This window comes from Rhea pennata, chromosome 5 (assembly GCF_028389875.1).
Source record: "Rhea pennata isolate bPtePen1 chromosome 5, bPtePen1.pri, whole genome shotgun sequence".
NCBI classification, from domain to species: Eukaryota; Metazoa; Chordata; class Aves; order Rheiformes; family Rheidae; genus Rhea; species Rhea pennata.
The window spans coordinates 44045930-44064223 of record NC_084667.1 but is presented as its reverse complement, the minus strand read 5'-3'; the positions used below and the strand labels follow the sequence as shown (position 1 = coordinate 44064223).

The following is an 18294-nucleotide window of genomic DNA, read 5'->3' as shown; positions in this document are numbered from 1 at the left end:
CACATACATCCTCTAACCTTTCCAGTCTCTTCCTGCACTCCTACGGGTTAGGAAAACCCTTTGCTTCCTGATGGGGAGTGTTTGCTCTTGCATGAGTGTAACATCTGTTTCTTGGTTCAGTTTTCTCCTTTGCTTCAACAGAGATCATCCCTTGTTCAACACAAGCTATGTCAAGCACAGATCTGGGGCACAATCCTGCACTGGCCAGAATGATCCCTAGAAGAGTGCCTAGCACCACTGCACATAGCACCATCACAACTGACAGTCCTTGGTGCACAACAAGACAGCAGCTTTTGTGTTTGGACCTTTAGCCACACAAAGTTAAGAAAGTGAGTTTCTGGAGGAAGTCAGATTAGAAGCTCTCTAATTTCACCCGTTGACAATCCTCCCTTGGGTAACACCAGCATGGAGAGCAGGCTGGGCTCTGGACCTTCGGTGATGGCTGAAGGCATCAGACCCAGCACTTACTGGAGAGTTCTCACAGTCCCATGGGAAATGTCTACCTGGGATCATCCTGAGCTACCAGGAGAATTGTGCTTACACAACAAATATAGGGTTCACTCCCATCTTCTGTTATCAGACAAATTGCACTTGTAATCACAGAAAAAATAGCTTTATTGCAGTAACAAGTAAAGCTTTCCACATCTCAGTCTCCACCTTTAGCAAAAGTCCACATAGTTTCTGAAGTTCACAGAGCAAAGGCAGCTCTCCACAGAGAAAGGACAGTAGAGCTCAGCACTAGCACCACCAGGAGAGAGAGATCTACTGAAATAAAATATAGAGTGATTGGAGCTAAGGCATCCTTGGAACTGGCTATCCTGTGCTTTGGTGTACATGTGGATCCCACCAACCATATTTTGGTTTCACTTTTTCAAGAGTTTATGTGGAGTAACCGCAAGCAATGCAAAGCTTGGCTTCTAGGGCAAGGGCAATATTGTTTATTACTGTTGCTTCTGTAGCAGGAGACTTACCTTGTTGCAGTCCTGTGCAGTTACAGTGCTGTTGTGCTAAGCTGAGCAAACGAGATAAACACTAGTGATCCAGGATCCTTCTGACACATCCTTGTCTCTGGCCTTCCTGATTTTCTTTATTGAAAATTGGGCACTCAGCAGCCCTTGTCAGCACTGTAGTTAGCCCCAAAATGGGAATCACAGAATCAGCACATATTCTATGCTGATAGATCATAGGGTACAAACACACAAAGCCATATTCTTGGTCAGTGGAAGTCAGTCCAACTTTTGGTTGCCAGTGGGGGGAGATTGGCTGACAAGAGGCATAAATCTGGACTAGTGCATCACTCATTTTCTTCTCTATACTGCCTGGAAGCGGTGTGCCCACTTGGCTGACTTGGGGCTTCATGGTGGGATCATAATTGAAGACAAGGCTGCTGCAGGATGAGGGAGGAGGGGTCATTCAAGCTCTTATCTAGAGCAAATCTATGGTGCTGTAATCCTGTGAAGTCAATTTGGAGGCCAGCAGGCTTCCTCCTAGCTCAAGTACAAGCCAAGGCAAGCACAGCAGAGCTGACTTGCTCTTAATGAACCACCTCCACTTTCCACCTCAGCTCAGCTCTTGGTGAAACTTGGAAGACAGTATTTCACTAGCAAAAGAGCCTAGGCTCCTCTTGAGTGGAGCAAGGTGGGAACGCAAAGGTGTCCACATCAAATGGAGGGCAATGAAATGGTAATGACATCCAACACTTGGAGGCATTGCTTACCTCCACTTTCAGTGGCAATGATAAAGGGACTCTTGGAGCCTGTTGGACATGGGGAACAATGGATTCCATACTGACCCACATCAAGCACCCCCTGGAATGAGCTCCATAGATGCCAAAAGCCCAGAGAGCTGGAAATACCCTTGGCATTTTGCAGGCAGGTCCTAACAGGAACTTTTCTTTCCCCCAATAGGTAGGAATCAAATAGCCCAAGAAGTACAGGACAATTAGCAGTTTTATGGAGCAGAAGAACAACTGATAAAATCCTCCAGGAAAAAAAAATCATATGATCAGTCCTTGCTTATCAATGAGAGAGGAAACAGCTACTCCTGCATTATGGAAAGTTAGGCTCTTCACCCACCATGACAGGGTTCGACCCCTGACAGAAGTTCAACACCAAATTAAAGTGAAATAAGTCTTAATGGCACATGTGCAGTAATTACAGCTTGAGGTGGGTGCCTCCAAAGAGAGACTCAAGAAAAAACGTAAGTAAGTAAGTGCTTACACACAAAGAAATTTCTGTGCAATTATACCCTTACAATCTAAATCCTCCCTCACCCTTCATGATAGTTTGAAACCTATAGTAATAGAGTTTGGGGTCTTCTAGTTCACAGTGGAACTGAGAACTAGTTCTGCAGTTTCCAGGTGTATTCTTTACTTCCTATAAAGTACTTATTTACTTTCTTACTTCTGTACAACTACTGCGCAGTTGTCAATGGCTCTTTAGTCTCTTGATGGCTCCCAGAAACAGTCTTTGTGGTTACTTCTTTCTGGCAAAGTTGTCTGGCTCTTCTACTTCCTTATCTTGTCCTCTAGAATCAGTCTTGTGATTCCTTTGTTTCTTTCTCCTGTGTCCTGTGTTCTCTGTCCTATGTGATTAAAATCCATCTCTCTGCTCATGCTCATTAGTACTAGACTGCTTATTTCTCTCTACAGTCCCTTTCCATCTTGAACTAGCTGTGGGGCCTTCCTTTGCTTAAGAAAGTTCACAGCCTAGGCCGAAGGCTTTAGCAACTTTAGGTACTAATACTAAAACAAGTTATACTAAGCAACTAACTCTATACAGCTTCAGTACAATATTCTTTAACATCCTGAGCATGTAAATATCAAGCCAGTGGCAGGATTGGGGACCGGGGGCAGCGCTCCTGCAGCTTCTGCTCCTATCAACTGCTACGTGAGCCACTCGTGCTGGGATCATGGCCTCTGGCATGTCTGAGAGCAAAGCCCAGGCATGGAAGCTCCTGGATGCAGTACTATGAGCAACTGCAAGGCCAGGGCGACCTGTGCTGCTTTTAGCCCCAGCAGCTGGCTTCAACCTGTAACACCCTAAAAGGAGCGGCTGAGCAGTCAGTGCTGGTTAATTCACCCACCAAGAACAGATGAATACTGCGTTGCCATGAATAAACTGCAATTAGGAGCTGAACTAACTGCTTTGAAGTCATTTCAGGTATGTCTCTGCTGTATCTGGAGCCAGTTTTGGAAATGCAATGAAAGGAGGATCCAAATGGCAATAGGCAGGAGAGTGAATATATTAGAGATGTGTCCTGCCACCCTAAAAGTTTTAGGTGACATTTCAAGGTATCACTAGAAGTTTGAGTTAGTTGTAACCTCTTCCGACTTTAGTCTCTGCATCAAGACAAGCAGGGCAGGTGCCACTGTCCTCTTGCAGACCAGTTTTTCTCCTGAGCAGAGAGGTAGGCTCCACTTTGGCAAAATGACTGAGATTATTCCATGTTTTTTGGGGAGAGATGCAGGATTATTTCCATTATAAAAGCTTACTGCCATCTTCTGTTGATACAGCCTTGCTAGACATGTTGACTTTCACTTCCACATCTGGGGGAGTTTGGCTCTCCATGGCAAAGGTCACCCCCAGTCCTCCATGGTAACCATCCTCATTATAATCTTCTTCCTCTTCCTCATTTTCCTCCAGGTCTTGGTCACTGCCCTCATCATCATCTGCTGCTGTGTTGTCCTCAATCACTTCAACCCCATCTCCAGCATCTGGATCCACATCAGTCTTAAACCACACAGCTTTGTAGCCATTGTCCTCCAGGTGCCTGTCTGTCCTGAGGATAGACTTTACCTCTTTCTCGTGGTTGCTGTCTTCTTCCCCTTCCTCCTTGTTCTTCTCCTGGTCGAAGATGGTGGTGGAAGCTGTGGAAGCCATTGCGAGGCCATCAATTTCTCCTGTCTTGGAAGAGGGTGAGGGAAGTGATGGCTGCTCTAGCACAGATGTCATCAACCGAACACTGCCATTTGCTACCATCTCATGTTGTTTGGCACTCACATCTGGGTGTTCATCTTCCTTGTAAGCTTGGTTCTGGTAATCATCAGTGTGTTTTTTGGAGAACTGCAGAAGGAGAGACACCTTGTGATTGTAGTAAAAGGAAAAGAAATGGGGGGAAAAAAACAAGGGCAGCTGAAGTGGCTGGGCTAGTCTTTGTCTAATGTATACCAGCAAGGCCCTGTTGATGTTGGTGAAGATGCATTCACTTGTGCCAAGTGAGGACCATGCTGCTTACAAGGCCCAGAACAGATTTTCTTTCTGTCAGTAACTTTAACTTTTCCTTGTGTATTTTTTAAATGTCCTCTCTTTCTATAATGAAAATGAAAAATCTAACAACTTCTCCTCCTCAACCTTGAACAATACTGTTCTTTCCTTGCAGGTAGATGAGGGTGAGATAAATTTAGGGAGTCCAGCAAATAAACTTAACGGCTTCTCTGCTATGGTCCTACTATTCTCTGTTCTTCAGGAGAAAATCAATTTCAAAACCACTCTAAAGTGCAGACAGCATGGAGAATTATTGGGACAACTGGTGATGGAAGCATTGTTATTGCCTATCTATGTCTAGTGGAACAGTTCCTGCATTTTAGATGTTCAAGAGTGTTTGCTGGTACTCATTTTTTCCTACTATAACTATGACTTGGCCAATATTTTCCATTAGAGAAGTTTGTGCTAACTGCTTGAGATGCAGGTGTGCACTGGAGGGCAGACAGTCCCTGGGAGGGATCCCCATAAGGAGTTATTTCCCATAATTTGCAATTCTAGTGCTCCTTCCTCCAAGGCATACTCCTTACAGCTTCACAGAAGCTCAGTCATACACAGTGCTCCTGTTCAGAAAGCTTCCGCTTCTTTTGCAGTTCAGAGCTAATTGAGGTTTGGGAAAGATTAGGCTACCCAGAAAATCTAGTTTTTATTGACTGCACTTCTGTTTTGCAGGAGAGTTGAGCACTAGCAACTTTTACTAATTCATACACACTCATCTGAGGTATAGCCGTTATTTAAGATCATTGTCAGTGGAGACTAGGCCCTGCAGAGTCGCATCCTAGTGCAGAGGCAAACATCTGCTCAGATGAATCATGCTCTGGGCTTCAAAATGACCAGATCACCATGGACTCCAGGGAGTCAAGGCTGAATAGCTCAGGTGGATACAACTGTATCGTATATGTGTCAAATTAAACATGACAAATCACCTTATAAGACCAAAAGTTTAGGTTTTAGGATAGGATATGAAGAGTGCTTTCGCTCCATTGTTTATAAAGAGGGGATGAGCAGTTGTTTACAGCACAGACACTGGATTTTCAGAGACCGCCTCTGATACCTGTCACGTTTGTCTTAGATTTTGTGCTCCATGGAGGCATGATTCTCTCCTTACCATGTCTGCTTGTCATCTACCACATGGCTCCAGTGTCAGAGAACAGAAGAGAACAATAGCGAACAATACCATGTTGATGCCGCCTTTGCCAGCATTGGCTCAGATACAATTCATCACCATTGCATAAATGTATATAGCATTTGGAGGGCCCATCCATACTTTAACCCTCCTCAGACCTCACTTCTTACCTCTAAGAAAGTCTTAAAGTGAATCAGGTACAAACAAAGCACTTACTTACGTTTTTTCTTACCAGATATTTGACTGGTTTTCCATACTGTTTGTATATCATAAATCCAAGGAAGACTAAGGCAATTAATAGCAGTGCCGCTAAGGTACCGCCTAAGGCACCCATATCCTGTGCTGTGTATCTCTTATCAGTGGAGAGTTCAGCTACAAGAAAAACAAACCGGTGTTATGAAGTCTGAAAATGCCAGTTAGCATTTTAACACAGCATGTCCTTGTGGGAGAAAGTGTCAATCCATTTCTGAAGGGCAAAGAACCATCTAATGCTGCAGAGTGTAACAGTGACAAATTTAATGTCACAGAAGGTCTTCTGTTTGCTGTCCTGAAAGCAGAGGATTTTTTCCTTAAGGTCTTCACTCAAAGAATATTTTAACTTCTACTAAGTTACTTATAGAACCATATGGAAATATGCCCTTTAGTAGGGCAATGAATTTTACTCCATCACATCTGCGTTCTTGACTTTGCGATTTAACTAAATGAATAAATACCCAACTGTATTAAGCAAGCAGGTCGTACAGGAAGTAGAGCTGGGTGGATCCTTGTCTGTTTCTGCCTCATCCGTTGCCAGACGTGCAAAAACAAGGTATGTCTGTGTGTATGTGTGTGTGCACTGATGCTCAAACTAAAATAGGGAAAGAAATAGGAAAATAACAGTACTGTGCTCCTTGGGAGGAGAGGAATTGACACTGGTGTCCATATGAACAGCCAAGGCAGGTCTGACTTCCTTATGTATTAATAGGTGAGGGTGCAGTAATATATCTCTGTTATACTGATAAAAGCAAAAATAATAGCAGTGATCCTTAGGGCCAAACAGATGCAAACTGCAAAAGAAAAGGGTTACATCATGATGGTGTTCGTCAGAAGAGTTTTTTTGTTTTGTTTTGTTTTGTTTTGTTTTGTTTTTTGTGGTATTTACTTTTGTAATTTCTTTCTAGAGACTGATTCCTGTCCCCTAACTGAAACTGGCTGGCCCTTTTGGGACAGATGGAAAGTGCTTTTCCTTTCCAGGCGCAGACAAGGCATCACAGAGCTCCTGTATTTATTCCAAGAGACCAGTTGGAGCGGCTCCAACAGAAGCAACTGATGGGGCAGCAGCAGGCACTCCCTGGTTGTGGGAGAAGGGCAGTGCTCAGACAGGAGCCAGGAAGCACTCAGCATCTCCTGATCTCAACAAAATCGAGGGTCTTTCATTTCCAGGCAACACCTAGCTGCCCACAAAGAAATTTCTTGGCTTCATTGGTAGAAGAAAAAATATTACAAGGTCCACAGGATGAGAAAAAACCCTTTTCTGCTTTTTGTAGCTGTAGCAGTATATACCAGTTTCCTCAAAGAGTAGGTTATGCTTTCTGCAACTGATCAATACAAAAATATCTGTATGGAGATCAATACTATAGCTGAAAGGCAGTAACTTCCTTGGGGTTCATCAGCTTTGCTTGCTGTTGTCAGTGGCATTCTTTATTTCTAAGTTTTCCAGTTTCATTTTGTACTGTGAATTCATCTCTTTAAAGTTTAATGATCAATGAAACATTTCTTCTGCTGACCTAGCTATAACAATGAACTTTGAGAATTCCCTCCGCGTTTGACTGCTCCCTTGGCTTATCATTAATATGTTGGTGAGGAATTGGAAAGTCACTGAATTCTTGCTTCTTAATCATGTCTCATAGGGAGCTGCAGCCCACTGCACTGATGCAAAACTCCACCATCCTTAACTACTCCTGTGCTCTGCAGTACATGATGCCTCTGTTAAAGCTAGTTCAACTAGAGGGAAAGACTCATGTGGAGATCAAATTGGACTTGCTCCAGCACTGACGTCCCAGAAGCCAGAGGCCAATGTACAGTTACCACTTCCAGGAGGTGAGTATTTTAAAAAGGACTCTAATTTCTCCTTGGATGTTAAGATAATCAGCAAGGTGCCCTCCAACACATTACATGCACATTCCTTAGCACCAAACACTGCTGCAGCCCTCCAAATATTACAGTAATCCTCCTTTGCCATGATAAGACTTTCTATCTTAGTTTTGGCCCACAAGGCACAACTTTAAGTAACCCCAGACTTAGATTTAGATTGAAAAGAAAAGACACTATAATGCATGGCACTATTTAAAATCTGAGGAGGCTGTTTGAGGCATGTGGTAACCACATCATGAGGATGTCTTTGAGTGCTTGGTCTGTCATAGACACTCTAGAATCTCCTGTAGGCATGGGGCTGACTTCATGCCAGGCCCACAGACTGCTGTGGGTGACCTGTCATTGCCAGCTTGCCCACAGAAGTGGGAAAGACTGCCTAGTCACCTCCATGAAAGAGAGAACAAAGAGATACCCAGCCTACCTGTGGCAGGGATGACCTCCACCATGATCACAGTGCTCGCCTCCTGCAGGCTCACCATATCTTTTCCAAGAGCCTGTGTGAACATAGGAATAAGACAGTGCAGGGACTCCCTAGATCTCCAACTCTCCCCCAGGGACATGGTGTGCCCTTTGGGGACACAGTGTCTGATCCATATTCTTGACTATATCTGATCAGCAAGGAAGAAGAACAGTTCTCTGGAGGGCACATCCTGGTCCGGAACTGGATGCATCCTTTGTGACCTCTGCGTACTGCTTTGCAGCAGGTTTGCAATGTTGTGTGCACATGGTGAGGTAGTGTGTGGCAGGCAGCAGTGTGGGGCTGTCACCTCTCTCTGCCCTGCAAGGAGCTCTGTGCCAGTGTAGCTAAATTAATGTTATGGTCAAGTTGGTTTAGGTATCTGCCCAGGAGATGGCACGCAGGTAGCAACAGTAGGAGTGCACAGCTACTAAGAGCTTGCTGTTTGGCACGTCTTATAAGGGAGCTCTGAGCTGTTGAATACAGCTATTCCCAGGAACATAACACCAAGGGCAAGGCACCAACTGTTTAACTTGGCACAAGTCCATTTGAGAAAGTCAGTCCTGAATTTCCATCGTCTCAGACAGAGCAGACCCTTCTCCCCGTCACCCCCCACAAAAATCCTGAGCTGCCCCTGCTCTGTCCTATGAAGTTTGTGATGTCTCTTAGTATGAGTGGGGGGAAAAGATTCCAAGAGATTTCTCTTTTTAGGTGGAGATATGGGCGTGTGAATTAGATTTTATATTTTCTGGATTTTTTTCTGATTAAATATGGGAAGAGAGACTCCTAAAATCTCCCCAAATGACCTTTTGCTGATCTGCAATGATATTTTCTACAAGAGTAGAGGACAAACAATTTTACAGCTAGCACCAAACAATAGCCTGTGTCATACAGGATAATTTTACCATCACTTCATCTCCCTCCAACCCTATACATTTATGATGCAAATGGTTGGTGCAAGGACTGTCTCTTCATTATGTCCCTCAGCTAATGCAATTCCACCCTTGGTGCTTCTCTGTTAGAAACTCCAACTTCCTTCCACTGCCCTGGTAAGATTATGAAGAAAGTTCTCCTACCTCCATGGTTACAGTCCCTGGTAACTGTAGCATCACGTTTGTCAGGATGAGTCCGTCTTTGGTTGCGATGAAATCAGTGCTGTTTTTTATGTGATACTCAATGTTTGGGTTGACTTTCTGAAAAGTCAGAGGAGTGAATGAGTATACCACACTGACTGTGATTCATATGCGTCTTTGTAACAGCCCATTGGCTGAGCTTGTATAAATGTGTCTGAAGTATGTGTAGGTGCATAATGCAATAAATAAATCTGGGCAGGGGAAGCAGGAAAGGTTGAACTCAGATATGGCCACCCTGTTCAAGAATGTATACTAAAAGTGTTGCCTCTAGAGAAATCTCAGATCTTACCCAGCTGCCTTGAGTCTTTAATGTTTGCCCTAGCAAAATACATCTTTGCAAGGGACCAGGCAAATTTCATCGGGTCTACCTTTAATACAGTGCCAAAGTGGGATGTACATGCAGAATAATCTTGCACTGAGGGCTGCACATTTTTTTGCTTTGTCTTTTTGCTATTATTCCCCTACTAGGTGCCAAATCTTGTTGCAGAAACCCTGCCATCAGTAAAACTGACAGTCTTTTTTCTTTATGGAGTATAAAAAAGAAAAAAAGAAAAAATAGCCACATGGCTCCTCAGCAAATCTCTTCTCCTTTCCTCCTTCCAGTATTTTGTACAAGAATATTGCCCTCAAAATGAGTCCTTAAAGGAAGGCCAATAATTTTCAGCCCAGACTGCAGGTCCTTACTAGTCTGCTGTTTCTGGACTTGCTCTTTCTCCTATGTCAGTCCACAAATAACTCTCCTGTGTCCCTGAACTCTTCTCAGGACCACCTCTCCTGGCCCTAACTTAAATCTGGATTCATTCACAATATTTGCTAGCCCTCGGTTTACTCAGTATGCTGTTCTGCAGTAGATCTGCTCACCTACATAGGTCCGGGGAGGACAGGCTCCTGCAAGAGATGAGTCCAGCACTGTCTCTAGATTACACTCTGTCATTATACCATATTATAATCCCAGGGGAATACAGAAAGGGACACAAGAGGAAAGTGTGTGTCTACCTCCCCCCAAACTCATTCATCATGTTTGCCAATCCTGCTTTAACCTTGAAGTAGTGAGGGAGAATTCAGGACATTTTCATTTCCTTACATCAGTGAAATCGTCATCAGCTGCTGTTATCATCAAAGGTCTGGAAGGAACATCAGCTTCTAGGACAAAGCTTCCTGGGGTTAGACCAACAGATATTCTCCCTCTGTAGATCTTGTTCAAGAAGTATGGTGCATAGTCACTTTTATTGATGACCTTAATCTCTACACTAACTATGGAGTATTTCTGTATGTTGTTGACTTGGGAGGCCTGGAGAGAAAGAGAGAGAGAGATGCTATTCTTTTTCCTGATAGTGATGAGATATAAAAGGATAGGCTTGATCCAAACCCTGTTGCAAATTTATGCAGTTCTTCCCTTCAATCTCATTGAGCTTTGGGTCAGCCTATCACGGGAGGCCTGGTGGTTCAGAGTTCTTGTGATTTAGCCCTGTTTCTCCTGTTGATCCTCCACATGATCTTGGTCTAGCCATAAAATCTAGATGTGATCCTCCATAAGGGCCACCTCTGGGCACATTGCCATGCTCTAGTGTAAAGTAGCGGGATTCCAGCACTAGCAGGTAGAGTCTGATCATCTTCACTGGGGTTTTGGTCAGTTCAGTTACAGCTTGAGAGTTCAGATGCTGAAGGATAAATATGTGCAAGGAATAGTTTTCAATTCCTTGTATCCTCTTGAGCTCAAAGAGAACCTCCAATCATGCCTACTGAAAGGCTTTCAGTTATGCTTCCCAATACTTTCAACCCATCAGGATGTCCCTTGTGAATTAACCTGATTTAATGGTGCAGCCCATACATAAGTGAAAATGCCTCTTGACACCTGCAGGAGCTTTGCATGTAAATTGGTATAAGACACAGGTCAAATACTGCATCCTTCCGAAAGAAAGGGTGCAATCAAGTTAGTCTTAATTATTAATGTAATTAACTCCTGTCACAGTTAGACTGCTGCTTCCTAGGAAGCCAGCTTTGCTGACTTGTCATATGCAATGTCATCAGACTTACCATGACTTGCAATAGGAACGGGTCTGGGGAAGTTGCTGCTTTATTCATAGTTAGATTCCCTGTATCTGCATCCACTGAGAACACTTTATCTGTATCCCCTAAAAAAAACAGAAAGACTATTTAATGATGGAATGCCTTGATAAAGCAGCCTGCAACTCCTGTAACTCACTTGTTTCACACGTTGGAGATGATGACAACATCACCAGAGCATGATGCTGCTGTCCTTGCCTAGCTGGCTGTTTCAGGAGCTGGAGGTGCTAGCCATGGTTTCAAGGGGACTCAGCAAAAGGAAAGCAATGAGAAGGCATGTAAATCTGACTACATGAGGAAAGAGAGAAAAGCTTTGCATTTTCAGCGCATAGGCCCAGATACAACCAGCTTGAATTCTACCAAAGGCCTAGAGCCATCCAGTAACAAACACTAGGTCAAAGTCTTCAGCTAGAGCTCTAGCCACCTTGGTCTTCAGTGGACCCCAGAGCCCCATGGTACTAAATTTCTCCTAGTTTCTTCATTCATCACAGAAATGCCAGACCCCACCTCAAAAACTGGACAGCAAAGATTTCAGAGCATATTAAGCCTTGGCTCCATGCCATCATCCTTGACCTCCGGGCTGAGCAGGACTCTGGTGCAATTTGAGGACCCAAGGTCTCCAGTTTCCTAAGATTATTGCCAACCCAAACCCTAACCTTGCAGTACAGGAAACGCAAGGGAAAGCTTATTCCTATTTTAAAGACAGAGAAACAAGTTATGTAGAAATATCAGGTAGGGATTCATCTAACATACTCTAGACATTTAGAGGTCAGACAGCTCTACCTCAGCTAGCTACCTAGACTCTCTTTAGCCAGTAAAGAGAAGAGAGCATTTTAGCACATCATTTATCTAGCTCTTTGTTGACACCAACTTCAAGATGAACTGAATTCAGCCCTGGAAATGCTTATTTTTCTCTGGTCCACAAAAAGAGCCTAGACACAAAAACCTTCTTGTGTTGGTATAGGGGTAGAAATCAGTTTTCTACATAGCCAACACATCTGAATCACAAAACCATTTTTCCTATGTTGAATATACATTGAAATATGTGCACAATATTTGGTTACCTTCCTCACTCTGAGATGCTACAGGCTGCATTTAGACAAGGACCCTCAGTCAGGGGTTCTTTATTAACTGTGGGGGATGGGAACACACTATGTCCAAAATGGTAGTGGATTTTAAGGCTCTTTAATGTCTTTATTGCCATGCGGATCTTCACAGGTGTGGTGCTGTATGGAAGAAGTGAAGGAAGATGAACAAATGATCCCTCTACTCAACAGCTATGATCTGTCTTTGCCTTAATAGTTAATCAAAAAGACCACTGCTGTTTGGAAAAAAAAATTAAAAAAAAGAGTCAATGACTGCGCAATCAGGTCATCTTTTTGAAATCAAGGCTAGAATAGGGTAGATCAGACAGTGGCACTGTGCAGGGGAATAAGAACATAATTCATGGCAATGAATGAAAATTATGCTGATGATGTGGAGAATTTCTGGTTCAGCTCAAAAACTGAATGAAAGCAGGAGTCTGGCAAAAGTAAGTTTAAAGCTTAGAAAGTGTGTCTCAATCCAGAAAGAATAAGGTCCTTTTGCAACAGAGTTTATGGTCCTCAGCCTCTGGGAATATAATTCTCTTTTCTTCCTCTCTGCAAAGTCTGTCTCTTCCAATTAATCCATAATTTTCTGTGGATCTAATTACATATCTGTGACAGAAACAGAGGGGCAAATTCCCTACCCTTGGACTTGACTGCCACTGAGAGTATCTCCTTTTAGTAGGTAATGTAGGGAACATTTAAGCAATGCAGTCTGGGGAAAGTGACCACTTCTACTCACCACCAACAATGCTGTACACTATTTTTTCATTTAAAGTGTAGTCAGGATCGATAGCATAGATGGGCCCAGGCTCCAGGGTAAGTGGTGCAGTCTGCAGTCACAAGGCAAACCATTAGATTCAATTCCAGAACACCAAATGCTAGCATTTTTCCAGCACTGCCCTCTATGGCATGTTGCAGGATCAAGGACAGATAGTGTTGCTCTGGGGAGGAACCCCAACTCCCAGGGTGATGAGTGTTCATCGTCATTCTGAGTCATCTGCTTTTATAACTAGAGACCAGCACAAGCCCATGGAAACCAGTAGGCACTGCCTACCAGGAAGAGGAATCTCAGAGAGATTGTTTGATTGCTCCTGCTTACCGATTTCTCGGAGATGTTGACCCTACCAGTGTAGGGGCTGCTGATGCAAATGTTATTGTCCGTGTTAGTGAAGGTGCAGGGTAGAAACCACGGTGGTTTGGTGTCAGCTTGTTCAATAAATATGCTTATTGTTGCAGTAGCAGTGTGAGTGGTAGTGGTGCTGTTCACTGGTCTGTCCTGTACCCAAAAGCAAAAAAGTACTCATTAGACCCAAGTTTTATTGTCACAAGTGGAATCCATCTGCAAAAGGCCAGTGGTCCAGCTCAGTAACTCAATTCTCTCTAAGGTTTAGCAGTTTTTGTGAAATTAGCTAAAGTAGCAAGTTGTCTTGCTCTCTGTCAACAGAAGTGTATCAAGTACAAGGCTGGGTGCAGTCACTGCATGATTCAGCAGGGAGGAATGATTTCATTGCCCCCAGCATCCACCTTCTCTCCTGCCATCCCAATAATCTGCCCCTCAGACTTACCTTCAAGCTAAGAGTGGCTGTGGCAAACAAGGCATTTTGCTCCTCTTAAAGAACTTACCCTTGCATACAAAAGCAAAGTTGTGAATTTGATTTTCTCATAGTCCAGTGCTTTTTGCAAATAAATTTCTGGGTTATTAACACCTTTTATGGCAAAATAACCATCTGTGTCCTGGAAAAAAAAAAGAAAAGGAAAAGCCTGACTAGCAGATTTGATCAGACATATGCTCTGAAACACTATTCATTGCTGAATTTGACATCCCAATCAGACATTCAAACCTGGGGACCTATGGGGGTGGAGGATGGATAGGAATGTAGGAGCTATTTAATCCTTTGGTATCATACACCGGAATTGCCTCGCTTGTCAGAAAACCTCATTCATGTCCCCATGAGTTTTGTTCTCCAAGATCCCCTGTTTTGCCTGCCTACCTGCTCAGCAGGTACTGGAGGAAATCTTTCTCATTTCTTACACTCAACAGGCTGCCAATAATTCTTGATTTTGGGTCCATGACAGCCAAGTGATCTCACATCCATGAACAAAAAATGATGAAGACTCCACAGCCTCTGAAAACTGGCAAGATCATTTGCTTAAGCCTAGCACAGCTGAACTTTGGAAACAACTATAAGGCCAAACTTGGAACAGCAGTAATTGTATTTTGGTTCTTCATCACCCTTGTGTCTTGACTATTGTTCCTCTGGATTTTCACCATTGTGAGTACAAAATCTGGTTCCAGGGCTAAAATTGAAAACCTGGCAGTTGCTGTTCGTATCGTTTAAAATCCCTGGGGTTACACAAGTGTAACAGAGGCAGAGTGTCAGACACTGTCTGCTCACTGCATAGTGCTCCTTAAAAAATGTAAATATATGCTATCTTTTTTCACTTCAGTTTCTTGCTTTCTCTCTTTTTCTTTTCTTTTTTTAGTTCCTAGCAGGGTCTTACAGATTTGCAGTCGAGGTTGACATGAGTTTGACTGTGTGCACAATTCATTTCCTGCTTTATCAAGCAAATCCCTCAAGACTGAGATAACTAAGGCACTAAACTGAGACCTGGGGAAAGTAGGGTCTGTCCCTGGCTTTATGAAAGACTTTTTGTGTGATCTTGGGCGAAACATGTTATCTCCACTCTGCCTAGACAGTGCTGCGAGCAGGAGAATAATCCCTTCATCCTCTACCCAATTCAGGGCAATTCTGAACTCTGTAGGTGCAAAAGTCTCTCCTGCTACATTTACAGACCATCCCAACAGGACTTCCCTAGGGCATGTGACTTTAAATACCCCTGTACACTGTAATAATAATGTGAGCAGTGGAAGAATTCAATACTTGCAAATGTCAATTGTTCTCTGCTAGCCAGACCAATGCTTGATTTTTGTTCTACCATTCTGGAAAAGTCATACTTTTTCCAGAAGCTATCAGTTAACTAAACATAGCACAGTCACCTAAGTCTCATTTTGGGACTTGTCTGAATGAAACACAAAGACTTCTCCAGAGCTACCTCTTTTCTCTCAAAGAATGAAGGTACTCACGGGAACACTTGTTTTAAGTTCGTAATATATAGTGTCAAGGTCAGCGTCAGTAGCACTTAGATCTTCGCGAGGTATAACTGTGGCATTCACTTTTGTGTCCTGAAATACAAAGTTGCCGCAGTTATTCTTTCTGTGAAATGGGCTGAAGACTTCCCCCAGCAATTCTTCTCTAGTCCCACAGCAGTGGGTAACCCAGTTCCTTCTTCGCTTCCATAAAATGCTTACCTCGGGAACTATTTGGGTGAGATTTGTTTGCTTAAAAACTGGGCTGTTATCATTCTCATTGACAATGATCACAATAATTTCCAAGGAATTGCTCTGAGGAGAGAGTAGAGGCAGAAAATTACTGACACAGACTAGGACTGTTAGGGGCTGACCCTGACTTGTAGATGTGAATGGAGAAGACAATGTGAGGAGCACAGCTGGATGGGGGCTGCATGGGGGCTGGGATCATAGCCAGCCCACCATGGTGGGGGCATTTGATGGGTTTGCTCCCACCTCCTCCCCATTCTCAGTCCCTCAGCTGCTTTTGCTTTAACCATGAGAGGGGTTTATATGCCTGCAGAAAAGAGATGGCTCTTCATAGCATGCAGTGGATGAAGAAGAGTGGAGGGAGGTATGTGCTCTTCTGCAGTACCTTTTAATAGAGCTGAGTGTTTAGAAGAGTACTCACCTGCCCAGCAGCATCGGTGCAAAGCAGATAGACTAACAGCAAGGTGTCTTCCTGTATGCAAAAACAAAAACTCAGCCATTTTGGAAATAAGCCAAAATGCCCAGACACTTTCTGTGGTAAATGAAGCACATAAATGCATTGCTAAATCAGAGCTGCTGCCAGGGCTCTTGCTTGTTTTCAGGCAACTCTCTCTCTTTCTTTCCTTTACAGCCATGCAGCAGTACTGAGATCTCATTTCCACTGGATTCAAAGCGGAGCAACACCTCGGCTTTGCTTCCTGTAATTCCCGTGACATGGCAGCAGAGCTCATCGGCCATTTCCTCCCGGTTTAAGCAAGTTCACACAGATATTTCTTTTGAAACTGAATAAAACAGAAATGTACCATGCAGCAAGTACAGTGCTGCCTATAGAGCCTGACTATATCTGCCATTTTTTGCTCAAGTGTAGTTTTTGAATCAGGAGAAAGGCAGCTTAAGGAGACCCTTCACTGTGTACAGAGCTGTCCGGGAAGGTAAAATAATATAGCAGCAACCTAACTAACACACTAATCTTTTATACTGCTGTTACAGTCCACCCAAGTCCACAAACCGCTCAGGGCTGTGTTTTGTACAGGCAAAAAGGGACCATTTTACCTGAGTCCTGGAGAACTGTGAACATCATAGTTGTCACAATTTTGTTTTAAAATCTCCCTCTTGCTCTGAGTCCTACAGAGTCACGGAAGGAAGGGGACAGCATGCGTACCATGCATCCCCCTCCTCCTGATCTTCTCTCCGCAGAGGGGCAGATTTCTTTGGCAGTAGACTTAACCCAGCAGCAATAGGTTTATTTTTCACAGTTATTTCCTGTATCTTTTACTAATGGGCCATGAACCCCAGTAAGTCCAAGAGCCAAGGTTGAAACCTGCTTTATCCCAGAATTCTCCATCCCACCCTTACAGCTTGCCAGCTAAAAACTTACCTCAAAGTCCACACTTCTTGTCAGCTGCAGCTGGGACCCCTGTATGGTGAAATAACTGGCATCAGGGGAGGAAGGATCAACCCTTATGGTGAAGCCTTGTTCCAAAGAGACAGTGGCCACTACATAGCCAGGAGGGTTATTTTCATAGACGCTTGGTTTCTGGTTATCCACAGAACATCCTGGAAAAACATGCTAGTGAGATCAAAATTGTCCAGGGATTCATGCCACAACAGAGCTGGGTCACACCTGAGATCCCTGTAGTTACCACTGGAGATAAAAAGTCCTTGAATGAAGCAGTCTTGGAGGAAGGATGTGAAAAAGCCATCCATCAGCTTTAAAAGTGCAATTTGCTGATGTGAGGGTTATTCTTCTGTGGCCACGAGCCTCCTGCAACAACTTACCTTCTTTCTGGGCTGAAATGTGTGTTATGGAAGGCAGCAAAAAGAGCACAGAAGTGAGGAACAGGTGAGAAACAGCCATGGTGAGTTGCAGGTGGTTATAGAAACTCTTGTTTCTGACTAAGCTGATCTTCTTGTCTTGCTGTTGCTCCTAGTATCTTGTTGTGCATTCACAGCTTCAGAGAGGCAAAAAGCATTGGCTCTTCTGAGCAAATTGCTGCAGTTCAACCTTTGCCTCCTTGCCCGATTGGATGATTTATCTAAAGATACTTAGTGGTCACAGAGTGTGATAAGGAGTAAGTTACATTTTCTGTTTTACTCCTGGGTCCTTCTGATCTTTAACTCTCTCTAGGACTGAGGAAATATGTGGAGCATTTCAGAGCTCAGAGCCAAGTCCCTGAGATGAGCATGAAGAAGAATGAGGATTGACACTTGGGAAGCTGCCTCTATACTCCAGCCTCTCCCACCAGGGGAAAAATGGGCAAGTTTATGTTTCTGATACACCAGGGGTACAGTCCATGTTGTGAGACCATTTCCTGAAATAAGCAATAGTGATGTTAATAAACCCCCTCCCCAATGCCTTACTTTTTTTAACCGGGCTTTGCCTGCATGGCCTTCCTTTTCCTGTATATGTTTTGTTCTCCAGCCCATGACCTCTGATTTCTGTCTTCTAGTTCCAATGTTTTGTTCCCAGAGATGGACAAGCAGAGCAGGATTGGGGGGCTGAAGGGGGATCAGTGTTCATATTTATGCTTTAGTGTTTTCCAGTGCAGAATGAATCCTATTAGAGGGGCTTTTGGTTGGAGAGGACAAAAGGCTGAGGCTGCCTTGGGCGAGTAAGTGCTTGCTCACAGGTTCTGGTTTTTTGGTGAAAAAGAAAGGTTAGAAGGTAAGGATGGCAGTGTACAGAAAACA

General features: G+C 43.7%; 1 protein-coding gene across 1 annotated transcript; it reads right to left on the bottom strand.

The window, feature by feature from the left end:
• Nucleotides 1-3479: 3479 nt before the first annotated feature.
• Nucleotides 3480-17461, bottom strand: CDHR5 (cadherin related family member 5). Its single transcript, XM_062577666.1, has 14 exons — nt 17383-17461; nt 16982-17160; nt 16025-16075; nt 15577-15669; nt 15352-15450; nt 13890-14000; nt 13366-13542; nt 13006-13096; nt 11149-11246; nt 10196-10402; nt 9055-9171; nt 7943-8015; nt 5609-5760; nt 3480-4064 (listed from the first exon to the last, which is right to left on the bottom strand). Exons 1-14 carry the CDS (start codon nt 17459-17461, stop codon nt 3480-3482), a joined length of 2112 nt encoding a protein of 703 aa, XP_062433650.1.
• Nucleotides 17462-18294: the final 833 nt, after the last annotated feature.

What these genes read in the sequence shown, in the direction of transcription:
- CDHR5 (XM_062577666.1), bottom strand. Translation starts at nt 17,461, where the DNA reads ATGGCTGTTTCTCACCTGTTCCTCACTTCTGTGCTCTTTTTGCTGCCT. An exon ending in CATTTCAGCCCAGAAAGAAG is followed by an intron (nt 17,161 to 17,382) that starts GTAAGTTGTTGC and finishes ATGTTTTTCCAG; the next exon opens with GATGTTCTGTGGATAACCAG. An exon ending in CGTTCCTATTGCAAGTCATG is followed by an intron (nt 10,403 to 11,148) that starts GTAAGTCTGATG and finishes CTTTCTCTCCAG; the next exon opens with GCCTCCCAAGTCAACAACAT.